We start from the raw sequence: 15572 nt of genomic DNA, 5'->3' as shown, positions 1-15572 counted from the left end.
ACCAAATATTTTTCAAGCTTTAAAAAAATAAATTAAAAAATGATCCAGTTGCTCAAGGGCATCACAGCAGATATTGTTGATGAAGGACAGAGGATTACTCATTCATATTCATATCACTCATCACACCATTGCCAGTATTTTTCCAACCTCCCGGTCACAAGCACACAGTCAACCTGAACATGGACTGCCTCTGTCTTTAACAACATTTTTTTTTCAGCTCATAAATCCAAATACACAGGTCACCAACCTTGGATGAGTCATCCTATTTCTTTGTCAGCTATAAGTTTGATTCGACTATCAGCTTGGGGTCCAACTGTACCGCTCAAATGCAGGCGATATTTCAATGAAGCATACTTTTGTTTAAACAAAGACAGACACAAGACAAAGGAAATCTGCATTTTCTGCACTAAAAGCAGGTTTTGACAAATGGGGCATGTACTCTCTCTCATCTGTCAAGGAGATAAAAAATTTCACTCTTTCATTCTTAATCTCTCTGCCAGGTCTGGAAATGTTTGTTCTGTTGCTAAGCTGGATTTGTATTGAGTATGCAGAACAGTAGCATGAATTTTGTTCACGATGCAGATGACCTCACTTCGTCTGCCTGGTACTACTGTACTTGCAATGAGCCTTTGTTTAGTCAACATTCAGCAGCCAGTGATCTATATTTAAACAAACACTCTTCTGCATTTAGGTTGTAAAAACACTTCAGACATTGGAGGGGGGGGGGGGTTATTATTTCTAAGTGGATTTATGGATGTTTATTCACAATTGACATCAGAAATAATATAAGATGTGTGTTAAAAAACCTTTGACTATTAGACTGATACCTCATTAGCCCTTTTCCCCCACAGCAAGGATAGAGTTTATACATTTAATTTAAGCGGAGATGCACCATTAGTTTATTTAGTTATACTGAAACTGTTAGTAACAGAGAATCTTAAATAAAAAAAATAAATAGAAATAAATACAAGCTAGCTTTAGTGTGTGGTAAACCTGGTTTTGATGCCTCCACCTTGGTTGCATTTGACCTTGACCCAATATATACAGATGTTTAGAGCTGTTGTGATCAAATGTGTGTATTTCTGATTTTTACAGAATGATAAAATCTTGAACTAAAGGCCAGCCGTTTATAACTTTATTGTTTGTCCTTCTTGTGACTGCCTTTAGAAGACATTTGAAATCGGAATTATAGTTTTGCTCTGGTTATTGGCTTTTTCATCTCTGACATTTTTATTAAATTCCAGATATGATTACTTTTGACAGGAATTCAGGAATTCATAAAATAAATAAATAAATAATAGTTTCACCTTTGTCTTGTAGGTGTCGGAGCGCTGTGTGGTGGCCTTGGTGCCCAAACAGATGTCCTCTTTCAACATTCCTTCCTCAGCCAGCTTCCCGCGCAGCATCAGCAGATACGGTCAGTGCAGTTTACAGAAAAATACTTCACATTAATACAACTTCCAGCAATGTTGAATTATCTATAGTTGCCAGTCTGCTCTAAAGCACATTCTTAGATGCTTTTTATAGTACGTTAGACATAGAGATGCCATATGATTTAAAAAAAAAATTCAACACCCAGTCTGTAATGACCTTGTTACTATAAAGGCATGATAATGTCTTATCATGTTAGATCAAAATAAACTACCTACTCGTTGGCTGCTCTAAAATGTGATTCAAATCACATCTCTGGATACTAAAACGTCATATTAGGATTTTTCTTTAAAAACACGTGACATGTGACACGACAAGAAGAGCAGAAAACACAAAACACAGAGTGACATTAAGCGAGAACCAGGGCCTGGATACAAAACATGCTTTTAGTGAATGGATCCAGGTCTGTATCATTACTATGACAACCAATGAAATAATGACAGCAAACAGAATCTAAAAGCACACATCCAGCTTGTTCACTTGCAGATTACAAAGAGGAGAGTCTTTCCTTCAATTTGAGCAAGGCGACATATATCTATTGACATTTTATCATTTAAAAAAAATATTTATTCTATTTACAGACTGCTTTTAGATCATTGTGGAGTATATATTTTCTTAATATCTAACATTTGACCACCTAGGTGTGGATGTACCTTTCCGCTCCACGCCCACAAGCCCAGACAGCCCTCACTCCCGTGTGCCCATGCTGACCCCTGATCTGGAGAGCGGGGTCAAAGTTTGGCACTTGGTCAAGAACCACGACCACGGGGACCAGAAAGAGGGGGAGCGCGGCAGCAAGATGGTGTCAGAGATTTACTTGACGAGGCTACTAGCAACGAAGGTGCAATATATAACATAACAATATGTTACTTTTTTTTTTAAATAACAAGTAAAGCAAATCAAGTCTTAACGCTATGCATTGTTTTCTATAGGGCACGCTGCAGAAGTTTGTGGATGACCTGTTTGAGACCCTGTTCAGCACTGTGTGCAGGGGCACTGCCCTGCCTTTAGCAATCAAATATATGTTTGACTTCTTGGACGAGCAGGCCGACCGACACGGCATACATGACATGGACGTTCGCCACACCTGGAAGAGCAACTGGTGAGAAAGAAGATGCCCAACTTGTCACCTTTACTATGAAGCCAGCCCACTTTATTTAACAAGCCTGCTTGCAATGCTTTCTACAGACATTTATCTTTCAGATTTTATTCATCACTTACTCAGTGCTTGGGGCCCAGTGAACATTTCTGAATTATTAAACCCTTAATGCCAGCGTGCACCCTAATCTCATTATATTATATTCTTTTGTATTTTGTATAGTTTTAGCTAATTAATGCTGCTCTTTGAAGAACTTTTATTCTCTTACACAATCTGTAGCATCTTTTAATAAGTCTTCCAAATTCATCTACCTCTTGTTGTACAGTTGGTCAATCTGAAAATTAAATCGGGGATTGATCAGAAGAAAACCAAAAAAACATGTTGTAGCTGAAGCACATGAAGCAAATTTTGCATGCAAGTCTGAAATTGTGTAAAATCCTTCTGTTTCTCTCGTTCTCCATATCTGCAGCCTGCCTTTGCGCTTCTGGGTAAACGTGATCAAGAATCCCCAGTTTGTGTTTGACATCCATAAAAGCAGCATCACAGATGCCTGTCTGTCTGTGGTGGCCCAAACCTTTATGGACTCCTGCTCTACTTCTGAACACCGTCTGGGCAAAGACTCACCCTCCACCAAACTACTCTACGCCAAGGACATACCGCATTACAAAAGCTGGGTAGAAAGGTGTGTATATATGCTTGTGTGTGTATACAAGCAAAGACAAATGTGCTTCAAAAAGGATAAAAAAAATCAATTTCTGTCATATTCTGTAAATAGTGTCACCTAAATCTTGCAAACTTTACTATGAGACTTGGTTTTAGAAGAAAGGTGAAACTTGTAATTGGATATTGAAGCAGCATGATTCTGAATGAAATGAGACCTTGTTGCCAGGTATGATAACGCCAGTTTCTGCAGCCTTAATAGCTTCATTATAGTGTATTCTGTGGTAATAACTCCTCATTTACATTTAGTCATATAGCAGATGCTTTCATCCAAAGCGACTTACAGAGAAGGGAACAATCAAGGTATAGTGCGATAAGAAAGTGTTAGTGCAACAGTAAGTGCTATAACAATTCTTAAATGGGTAGCTTTCCCATGTCCAGTTGTAGGTAGTGCTAGGAGAGAAGGTAATCTCTGAAGAGCTGGGTCTTCAGGAGTTTTTTTTAAAAGGTAGAGAGGGACGCCCCTGCTCTGGTAGGAACTGGTAGTGCGTTCCACCAACGGGAAGTGACAAAGGAAAAAAGCATTTGGATTGCCTTGAGCGAACAGGTGGCAGAGCCAGGCTTCGTGAGGTAACACATGCCTGTACAAGGGTGTTCAGGTAGGTAGGTGCAGTACCGGAGACAACTTTGTAGGCGAGCATTCGCGCTTTGAATTTAATGCGGGCGGCAACAGGTAGCCAGTGGAGCTCGATGAGCAGCAGGATGACATGTGACCTTTTGGGTTGGTTACTCACGGTGTTAATCTTCAGTTTAGTAATAACATCAGGATATCGGTTGCTATTTATGTACTTTTCTTTGACCAGAGGTAGTTTTGAAGTGGAGGATTCAATAATATACTCGCGCTTGCCATCATCAGAGAGGATTTCCTAATTTTGCCTAATTTTGTTCCTGTTCATCTGAAGACTTGTTTTTTTTTTTTTTTTACCATGTTTCATTTCTGTATCTGTTGAAACGGAGCATCATCCTTTGCTGATGCAACTTCAGGGAAACATTAGGAGTGTTTGGTTTGGTGCAACAGATCTCTCTACTAATGCAATTAGGTAGAGTCCTCGTGTATAAATGAGATTGTAGAGTGACTGCAAATCTCGCCAGTTAATCATGCAGTCATAATAAGTCTGGGGGTAACAGAATGAATATAAAGTCAAGTCTTATGAGGCTGTGTGTTTGTTTGCTGGTGTGGTTTGAAGTCACTGTGACTAAATAACTAAACCTATGAGTGATGCATTTCCTTATTTTCCTGCCAAAACACCTCAGATTAACTGACACCTTTAACATTTGGTGTACTTTAACCTTTCATGGCAAAGGACTGAATTCAAGTGAGGGAAAAAAGCTCCGGTGAGCATGACAGTGACCTTGACTTTGACAATGTGTGTGTGTGTGTGTGTGTCTCCTCTCAGGTACTATGCCGACATCAACCGCCTTCCTGCCATCAGTGATCAGGATATGAATGCCTATCTGGCTGAACAGGCCCGCCTTCACTCCAGTGAGTTCAACATGCTCAGCGCTCTCCATGAGATCTACGCTTACGTCAGCAAGTACAGCCAAGAGGTGAGGGCCGGTCAACACACTGTAACACAGAGATGTCCTGTAGAGGTTCTGCTTATGTGGTTTGCAGTTTTCATATTAAAGCAGCTATAATGCATATATTTTTTCTACTGACAATGCATAAAATGACTATGTGTAATGTAAAAGGTGTCAGTTGTAGTGGTAAATCCACAGAGAATTATCAGCAGACTTTGTAGTTGCCTCAAAAGCTCTTAGCATTTTATTGAAAACTGCTTTGTGCTGATAGCTCTGATAAACACTCTGTATGCAAACAGACAAAGTTAGCGACTAGCTCGTGACCATAACCCATTAAGGTGAAGGCCGAGTTAAAAGGTTAGGGAATATTGGACTTAAATTCATCATATGGACACAAATAGAATACCTAATAAATGCCGATGTTGCTCTGTGCTGTGTTAGGTGTGTAGATAGCTAACTATTGCTAACCATAACGATATAAAAAGTAAAGGGTAACTACACCCTTCACTGATCAGGTCACGGGTTTTGAAATACACTTCTACAACTGAGACATTAAACCACCAGAGGTCAGCGCAAACAAGATTTTCAGGAGGCTTATTCCTCAAAGGGTTATAAACTGGGCTGAAATTAATCAATTATTTTAATTGAGATAAGTATGTGGACTGATGGATTAATCAATTGATGGTGTATTATACATGCCCACATGGCAGCCGTTGTTGTATGCCATACTTCTCTTTCTCCTCTGTTTTCTGTATGCCTCTCCCTATCCTATAAAATGGCCCAAAATAATCTTTAAATAAACAAAAAGTGAAAAGTAACCATAACAATTTCCAAAGTTGTATTTCCATTAACTTACAAACAATAATTCAGACACTTAACATTAATCAAATGCAGTAAAATGTACAATATATTCACCAACTAAAGTAGAATTAATTGTGGAAGCTCTTTAGATTAGATCTATATGATTTCCAATGCTGACCAAATATATGCCTTATGTTCATCGTTTTACAGTTTGTGCCCATGTGTGTGTTTCTGTGTGTGTTTTAGATCATCGAGGCACTGGAGCAAGATGAACAGGCCCAGAAACAGAGGTTGGCGTATAAAGTGGAGCAGATTATCTCAGCCATGTCTATAGAGAGCTGAGACACACAGGCCTACATCCATAACCAAACACACTTTACACACGCCCACCGAAACATACTGTAACAGAAGTTATGAACCCATCTGCAACACACGTGGCACTCAGAAGTGCACGCGAAGGTACACATTAGGTGCATGTATGCTTATATCCAAATGTACACACACACACACACAGTGCAGACTTAATGGACCTAATGTATACACAACATATACATACAAAAAGATACATAAACAATTGTACATACACAAACCACTGCACACATCAAACCACAGATCGTCCCAAAGCACGACTTTTCAATCCAATGTCATCGTTTTTTCAGAAGAAAGTCCAACAGGCAAACATCCAACTTCTAAAAAGGCTCCTTAGATAGAGAAAGAGAGAGAATGAGAGAGAGTGAGAGAGGATTTGGGCCATCAACGCTGTTGAATTTCCAGCCAATTCTTTTCCGCTGGGTAATGGTTTGTCTTTGTACTGGGCGCTCATACTAACTGTGTGGTTGTGGTTGTGTGTGTGTGTGTGTGTGTGTGTGTGTGTGTGTGTGTGTGTGTATGCACGTGTGTGGCATGGCTGGAGCTCTGAAGAGAACAGCACTTAATAAAGAATGGCTCAACTTGAAAAGTCACTGGAGGAGCTCAACAAAGACAGGAGCCAATTTAAGGGGACGGCACATGTTGTGAGACAAGACTCAAAGTACTTTTTACACGTCAAAGATGAAGGACACTTACTCGTGCTACATATCATGGGCTTGGAGTGACATTGCTATTTGGAGCCATTCGGATGTGTAACTTTGTGTTGTGAAGCCTTTACCAATCGCCTTTAAAAAGGCTTTAAAAAAGCGACTTGAAGCTCCCTGTCATAAGTTATTTATTTTGTTTAAGGATGATCTTCTGACTTACTGATTGAACAGTATACGCAGAATCCGTCAGCGACAAGGTGTGGGTCCAGCTCTTTAATAATAACACTGAGAAGACATTAACTTCAAATATGAAATATATGTAGAGATATTTCCAGACCCAATCCCTGGCTTTTGTGCCAAATATAATGTCTCATGTTTCATTCATGTTAAATGCGCCTGTTGAAGCTATTAATAATACATGCCATTATATAGAAAGAGATTGAGATAGGAAATTTTGTACAGTGGTGATCTATAGACCACCAATTTAACCGTTCAAAGATAAGTGGAGACCAAATTGAACTGTAGCAGAAAGCATGATTAATGATGCGGATCGTGGATCAGATTAGACTAACCCTGTCCGACAGCGCCGCACACCCCCACCCTCCCCGTCTCATCAGTCATTGTTTACATTTAAGCGTGATACTTGAAATGCACCGAGTGTACAAGATATTACGAACACCTGCTCGCATGAACTAACCTGGCCAGATTAAGTTTGATGAAGGCTCTGATGCCTTATTGATTTTCTCAATAAATCCACTTTGAACACAACCTGGAAATTAAATGCAGGAAACAAACTGTAGAAGCATTTCTTACACTGGAGACATCTGAGCTGTGCAGCTCAGTATAAAGTAGGTGGTCCTAATGTTTTGTACACAGAGTGGATATATGATTAATGATATGTGCTTGGATCAGCAGTTTGGTCCTTGTAAAGTTCATTAAACATCTTTATTTGTTGCAGCACGATCTTCGCTTTACATCCTGTTTCTATGCTTCAGCGTATAAAATTCACAAGTTTTAATTTCACGTTCAAATGTACATTTTTACCTGACTGCTTGTTGTCTCCTTGCTGCTGTATTTATAGAGTGCCATATCTAAACGTTAAAATTATTATCATAATGAAATATTCAACCTGAGGCGTAAATTTGGGGTTTTTAGTTTTCATCGTTTTATTGTTTCACCCATTGCAGTGGTGAGAGATGAACTTCTTTCTGTGCTTTCGGATGTTTCACCGCTCCATATAAAAATCACCACGGCCGTCTCAGTGTCATTCTGGAGCTCTTATTTTTTACCATTTCAGTATTAGTGGGGTTATTGTACTCCCCACAGGACCTTGCTAATCTAGAAGAACAAGATGAATAAGATTTAAATAATAATAATAATTACATTTCCTGTTAAGTGTTGAAATATGACAGAGAACTCATCTGTTTCATGTGTGGTTTAATGATGATAATTTATAAATGTGTTGTGCAATAAACTGTCAGACATTTAAACTGTAATGTTTTTTAAACTATATATTATTGTATAAATATTGTACATAAAAAACACTCCTATTTTGCAAGCAAAAGATTCACTTTGTACTGTTGTTATACATTAAATGCGCAGCTGATGAAAATGATTTTTGCCTGGTTTCATTCACAGTGATGCTGTTAACTGAAATTGTCTTAAAGTGTTAAATGCTAAACTGAAATCTTGTGTCCTCAAAATACTTCAGTCATATGGAAAGAACATTTCTATTTCAGACTGTGCTGATTTGATTAATGGTGCTGCGTTATATAAAACAGCCAATTTATCCAAAGAACCATTGCGAGTTATGACTCATGGTCACTGGGTTTTTAAGTTTTGTATTTTTCATAGTGTCTGTGTCTCCTGCTGTTAGAGGTAAGGCCATTTTCAAGCCAATCTGAAATCTGACACACAAAACTGGATAATCTATTCTTATTATGTTAGTGCACCACTAGCATTCTAATCTGATAGTTAAACTATTATTGGGTTTTCTTGGAAGGGCTCTAAATGCAAGACCATGATGTCAGAGATCATTGAAATCCCACGAGTACATCCATTATTAGGCCTTTGTACATAGAAATTAACATAATTGTTGGCCACATACACAAATGTTGAGAAAATTTGAAAATAATGTGCTTTTTGATCAATGAGAAATTATCAACAGAACTGATGTTGCAACATTTAACACAGTGATTAGTTATGAATCATTATTTTAGTTACATTTGTAAATAAAGAACTTTAGAAATTATTTTCAGAGTGACAAAGGCAGTCTGCTTACTTAATTGGTGCTAAATTTAATATTTTAACATCAATTAACCACAGATTTTGCAAATCAAACTGAGGAAATCTGATGGTTCCAAATGCAGCGTGTAGTACCATTTAAACACACCTCGTCAGGCGAGAGGAGCACATTTGATACCAAAGACGAGCTGAGCTTGTACAACAAAGAAATATCCTGCAGAAAATGACTACATCCCTTTGATTAAAAAACAAACAAAAAAAACCCATATGTGACGAAGTGCCTCTCAGGAATGAAAAATAGCTTGCACTGGCGTCATACTGTGACAGTATTTGGTATGGCATGTGAGCAGCATATAGGGGCTCCTGAGCACTTGCCATAAGGAGCCAGAATTCATTATTCATGTTTAACCCTCGGGGCTCTGGGCAAGCAGGGCAGAAGGGGAGGAGAAGGCGGGGGGGAGGAGATATTTCAGTTGTATGAACATCCAGGCCTCCCAACCAATACCTGTCAGAATCAGGTGGGGGTGTCATCAATGTATGGAAGGGTCCTCTGTACACTGCCAGGCTCTAACCCCTTGTCTTTCCTCTGTTCTCTTTGCTTGTCAACCTACACTTGGCAACACACACACACACACACACACACACACACACACACACACACACACACACACACACACACACACACACACACAGGAGGATCATTACAACTCAAACCTCCTATACTGACAGCTCAGCAAGCCGCAGGATAGCTTCTTGATAGACTGTGTGGCTGGATGGAACCAGACAGGTTTATGGAGCTACTGCAGCCATTAGAAATCCATTATTCTTCAATCAATCCCTGACATTTGTCATAATATCTCATTCTGGTTTGAGTCATGATTGATGCAACTACATGATAAAAAAACAAACAAACAAAAAAAAAACAGTGCAATGCTTTAATTTCTGTGAAATCACTGGTTGCACACTGAGAGGTATAACAGAGCCTCAGCTTCTCCTGCTGCCCAGAATATTTGATTCATGGGAAAATGGATCTTACACACAGACTGCAGATCTTGAAGAATAATTCAGACTGTGGCTGTGGAAGGAATGCTGAATGAGAAAGGCCTTGGACTTGTACTGTGCACTTTGAGTTAAAAGTCAGTGAACAAGGCTCCGCTTCAATGTCCTTAACCTTAGAGTAAGATAGAGCACCAGCTGGGTTATCATATTATTCATGCAATAAAGATTCATACATATTTACATACATAGAGTGAACGTATACAAAATGCAATTTCTGCTGATATGGGTCTCTCACATCAAAACATTAAAAGATGTAGCTTGTAACCAATATAATGTAGCGTGGGCTCATGGGAGCTCACTGTTAAATAAATGAACCATTTCCAGATAATCGGATGTGACTAATGCAGAAATCATGCTCTCATTGGAGGTTGTGTTTAAAGTTTCATTGATGTGAAGTTTAGTCGTGTTCATCGACTCTCTCATTCTCTGAAGTATCCCATGTTTTCCTGGAAGTTATAGCAAGTAGAGGACATAACAGGATATGACTCCATTGACAAGAAGAAATGAAACGCAGTGTTACCTTCAATATAGTTGTGCATTTCTATGAATTCCCAACAGAAATAGTGGAAAATATAATAATAAAAATGATACGGCTATTTATTTCGCAAAAGTTCACAGCTTTTCTCTGTTTGATATCAAGGACAAGGACAAGATTTGGACTTTGGTTTGTTTGGCAGACAAAACGATGAATTTAAGACTAAGATTAAGATTAATTGTATGTTAGTAAACTGGATGTCTGAGATTGCCACACTGAAATTAAAATCCTTTTTACAAGCAAGACTGCCAAGCCAAGTTGGGGTACTGGACGCTAAGCCAAGGTCCTGTTAGGTATCAGCATCTGGTACATAACATGGCCAGTAACATCAGTTCATTGTGTGTATTAGTTACTTGAAGCAGCTGGCAGTGATCACGCATCCTTCATTCTAAGTCTAAAATCATTTTAAGGAATAAGGATCTTAAGTTTGACCTGAAGATCATTTAAAGACCACGGTCATAACAGGCTTGTTATGCCAGTCTTTGTACTGGTGAAAGGTACTAAAGTCAATAAAAGAAGGAAGCTGAATACAACTTGTGCTGTTGATTACATGAAAAAAAGAAAGAATCAGATTCATGGATAATGAAAATAATGAGTTGCAGAAGTCAAATGCAGTAAAAATGTGCCCGTGTTAATATTTGAAGCTGTCAAGTGTATTGTTGTGCAGGACTGCAAGACACAAGCACAGACTAACATACATGTTTTCATATGCAGTTTCCTTATGGATTATGGGAAAAAACAGCAGCAGCTATCAGTGGACATACATACAAATGCCTCATTTCTATAATTTATACTCCCTCTTCTATACAATCAAGTATCAAATACCCTTAAGCACCACTGGAACACAGCCTTGAGGCTACTGAGGTTGCATCAGTCTCCTGCTGCTTTAATTAAATGCACAGTGCATTATCAGAGTGCACATAATGAAACTGAAGGCACTGATATGTTTGTTCTTGCCAAGGACAAAAGACAGCTGTACACCAGGAAGAAAAATCCCAGATGCCCAGAGCCCAGCCTCCATCAATAACAACTTGTTTCAGGATTTACTGGATGAGCTAATCCACGATGGCATTTTATTCCCCCTATTTGTTGTAGTAATCTTTCTTTTGTTCACTTGCAATGACACTGTCACCAGCAGACTCAATCATAATCGCCTTCATTACACATTATTACACAGCTGGATTCTTTAAGTATGTACATGTGTTTTCAGTTCTGCAGAAATATACAGTAAGAAGTAATAAATTGATGGTTTAATTGTGTGGATGTGGCTAGCTGTCCAAAAGGTGATAGATGTGGACTGCACACCAGTCTGTTGGTGCCATCTTCTGGACAAGGGTGTCATTACAAGAGTGACTTGGAAAGCCGAGACAGAATGAACATTCTTTATTCATTCACCAATTTGAGCATAAAGTGGGATGAGAGAGAAGGATCATGGGATGGGCTGTGAAAAATGCGATTGAGAAAGAGGTCAAAGGGTAAGCATGTGACAAAAAGTGTCAGCGCTGCTGCCTGAGGGTGTGTGTGTGTGTGTGTGTGTGTGTGTGTGTGTGTGTGTGTGTGTGTGTGTGTGCCTGCTGTGTTTTGAACATCTGCAGAGTCATCCGGTGGCCTTGTAGGTCATGACACAGACATACTGAGAACACAGACTGTACCCTGAGACTGTGAAAGGAAACACAGAGGTGTCCTTGACGCACATTTCTTTTTGTTTTGGGAAGAACTGACTTCATCAATGCAGCACTTTTTTTTTCTTCTTTCTTTTCACTTTCTTTTTTACTTTGCTTTTTTCTTCCCGCTCAGTTGAGACCAGAGACCTCACAGCTCAGCCCACAGAGGTAACGGTCAACATTTGCTGCAGTTTGAAATGAAATCCCCTCCCTCTACTCCTCCCTCCTCCTCCTCCTCCCAAACCTACCCTCATTTTCCCTCCTTTTCAGCTTCCCTCTCCTGTACTCATGAAATCACTTCAAGACAGGCTCCCTTCTACACAGCCAATCGGTGAGCTTTGTGGGATTTATGGCCCCCATTTTCAAAGCTCCATAAAACGTGCATTACATCGTGCATGTGTTTCTGTCATTGTGCGTGTCCACATGCGTTTGTACAAATAAATGAACCAAAATTAAATTAAACAACAACCCTTCCAATGAGGAATGTTAAAACATGTTCTGACCGTTAATTTAGCAGAGCAAGTCAATTACTTTTTGGCTTTTCCTGTGGCTTAAGTCAAAACAGAGCCATGAATCTCTAAAGCATTATTGTTAATTATGAACGGGTGGCAAAGAAATTCTTTTCCCACAAAAGATCGTCACATTAGGAGAGTCGCTGTTTTACAACTTCCTGTTCAGAGCTCTGCCTGGGGCCCTTACAAATAATCCATTGCTGGTGAACTCTTGCTCTCAGACAGAATAAATGGCTAACACTGCTGAAGATTTAGATTTTAAACAAAGTCATACACAAAAGTCGCTGTCTTTCATAAGATGCTGAACCTACATTTATCCGCAAAGCTTTAAGTTCTATACGGAAACTAAAAAAAAAAAAAAAAGTCCTCTGAGAATATAATCCATGACATTTTCTGCTAATAAACTCTAATTAGAGAAGGGGATATGCCACTTAATGTAGACGACCGATTCGTCAGCCAAGCCTCAGTGATCCTAGGGGTGTCCAATTAGCAGCTTAAATGTCTTTTAACAAAAAATAAGACTTCTTGGATCAAACACCAGTGAACTTTTGCCTAAAATCCATCCATCCAAGAAGTGAAATATGACATGTCTTCTTCAAGCCAGGCTGTTAGATTAACCTATTCAGAGCAGTCTGGTTACCCAGAAAGTAATTAGTAATGCTCATTGAGATATTTCAAATTTGTGTTCTTCAGAAACCAAATTAATTGAATTACCAACACATCAGCTAGAATCTAATCTATGTAGACACACATTATGAATCTGTTTTAATGGGCCATGCTCCCACAAAACAGGTTGTGCATGTTTTCTTTTAGCAATTTGTCCTTGAAGCTAATAAGCTTTGTGTTGTTGTTTTCGGTTTCAGATCAGAAACAGGTGTGAGTGAATATACTTTGCCTGTAGAAAAGAGAAAAAAGAAAGCCAGAGCGCAAGGAAGGGAAAAAAAAGCGTGTTCACAAAACGTTTGGCAACCAGTCAGAATCTCTGAGGTCTTTAAAGTATAGGGTAAATCTAAAGGGGACTCCTCGTGAGAAAGTACGAGCACAAAAGCACAATGCTTCTCTTTTGATATCGAACCCGGCTGCCTATATTCTCCCGAGACACTCTATCATACTTTGCAGAGAGCATTTAACACACATGCTCCGAGGTGTATACGCACGACGCATGGAACGAGACAACACAACCCTCAAATCTGGTTACAACACACTTGCAAACTAAACCAAAATACACACTGCTGTCAGAAATAATCTACAACACCGGCAGATATATGATGATTGCAATGTACTGTTACTGAAGAAACAGTGCAGCAGCTAAAAGGGGGGGCTATGTTTTCAAACTACATAAGCTGCAACAGATGTGCAGAACAGTCAATATACTATAAACAAATAAAGCCATATGAAGCCGAGCCTATAGGCTTTAAATCAAAGGATGCCAATGGTAGAAATGTTTTCCAGATTGGCTTTCTCTGAGGACTGTAAGGAGGAATGCACTTACTTAATGTATGCACTGTCTGTATTGGTTTCCTGCTCTGTGACCATGACAAACTACTTTGTGACACTTAAGGCCAAACACTGTCGCAAAAGACGACAGAGTCGAGAAAGTTATGACGGAGGTCTGACTGTACTTACACAAGACACGATGTGTTATATCTCTCAAGTTACAATAACACAAAAGGCGAGAATAAATACAGACTTAAAAACATAACTTTCCTCTACTCAAATCACAAAAATAGGTAAAAGAAGTTAAGGTCCATACAAGAGTGAAAGAAACAAAAGTACAAGGAGAAACATACAAATAAAAAAAAGGGGGGGGAGGGTGTGTCCTTCGAAGGGTAAAATATCTATTCTGTACAACAAGCTGTGATTCACGAAGACTCAAGCAGCAGAAATGCTTAACTAGCTAACAATCTAATGAATGTTTTACTGGGGTGACATGACTGCTGCTGTCCAGCTGTGTCGGCTGTAATGGGCACGCCACTGATTTCTCTCTTGGGGTTTTCGGCAAAGCTCATCTTGAGTCACAGTGAGGGGCCAATTGCCCACCTCAACGCCCCGCTGTTTGAGCTGAATGTTTGATAGTGGTCTGCAGAGGAGGTGTAACAGGGAGGAAGTAGGGTGACTGGGCAGGGGAGGGGGGGCACTGGGGAATGGGTACTGTGACTGGTATCAAATTACAAGACCGTTTCGCAAGCATGTAAAGATGTATCCGTGGTCCAGTTTACTTTTCTCGACTCGCTGTTGCTGCTACTTTTTGTTGTCTAGGAGGGTGGAGCTTTTTAACAAGTCATTTACCATACCTTCACCAGTGCTTCCAGATGTGTGATTTAGAAAGAGCATGCGAACTGCTAGCGAAAAGAGCTAACAAAAGTAAAGCAAAGATCCTCAAATTGCAGGGGGGCTGGGTGCTTTCATGAGTCTGTGGAAGTGTGAAAGGTTTAGGCAGATCCTGTTGTGTCTTCACTAGAGGGTCGGCTGCTGGTGATTGATGGCCTTGCTGAGTGGTAGGGGGCTTTGGGCCACTGAAATGGATTAATACAATTTGCATAACAGTGGATCGCACTTTTGTTTCGAGTACGATCTTCTGCTCCACAGTCTATCTCCATAAGCCTATTAAGGACCAGAGTGTTACTGCCTATTGTCAGCTATCACCTTTCATTGTGTAATAGATTACTGCTCCTGTCCAGACAGGATAGTGTGAGCAAAGGATGAAGTAATGATCACCAAAATGTATTCTGCACTGCATCTGAACACATCACGCTTGCTGCAGTATAATTGAGGATTCAACATATTTAAGTACAAACATTGAGCGGTATTTGAAGAATGCTATACTAGTTCTTTTTTTGGGGTGGGGGGAAATACACAACATCTCAACAAGAACCCATTCTCCTCCTTCCCTCCGTCTGCCTTGCTTCGTCTCGATGGGTGGGGGCACAGAGGAAGGCTTAAAGTAACTAGTGGAAGACAGGGTGTAGG

At 39.6% G+C, this 15572-nt stretch overlaps 1 protein-coding gene and 1 long non-coding RNA gene across 3 annotated transcripts in view; one reads left to right on the top strand and one right to left on the bottom strand.

The window, feature by feature from the left end:
• The window catches only part of LOC104922745 (plexin-A2), a 77685-nt gene extending 69482 nt beyond the window's left edge, over positions 1-8203 (top strand). Inside the window, exons 27-32 of the mRNA XM_027279225.1 lie at positions 1321-1417; positions 2073-2272; positions 2364-2533; positions 3000-3212; positions 4648-4798; positions 5819-8203. Coding sequence (XP_027135026.1) covers positions 1321-1417; positions 2073-2272; positions 2364-2533; positions 3000-3212; positions 4648-4798; positions 5819-5914 — 927 coding nt within the window. The 3' untranslated portion in view covers positions 5915-8203. The remainder of the gene's footprint in view (positions 1-1320; positions 1418-2072; positions 2273-2363; positions 2534-2999; positions 3213-4647; positions 4799-5818) is intronic.
• LOC113745845 (uncharacterized) overlaps positions 6169-15572 on the bottom strand; it is a 29275-nt gene continuing 19871 nt past the window's right edge. For both annotated transcript variants that reach the window (XR_003462449.1, XR_003462448.1), the window contains exons 3-4: positions 9338-9439; positions 6169-6273 (exon numbers count right to left, since the gene is read on the bottom strand). This is a non-coding gene — a long non-coding RNA (uncharacterized LOC113745845). The remainder of the gene's footprint in view (positions 6274-9337; positions 9440-15572) is intronic.

The sequence above is a fragment of the Larimichthys crocea genome, chromosome VI, assembly GCF_000972845.2.
Source record: "Larimichthys crocea isolate SSNF chromosome VI, L_crocea_2.0, whole genome shotgun sequence".
NCBI lineage: Eukaryota > Metazoa > Chordata > Actinopteri > Sciaenidae > Larimichthys > Larimichthys crocea.
This window is presented reverse-complemented; position numbering and strand designations above follow the sequence as displayed.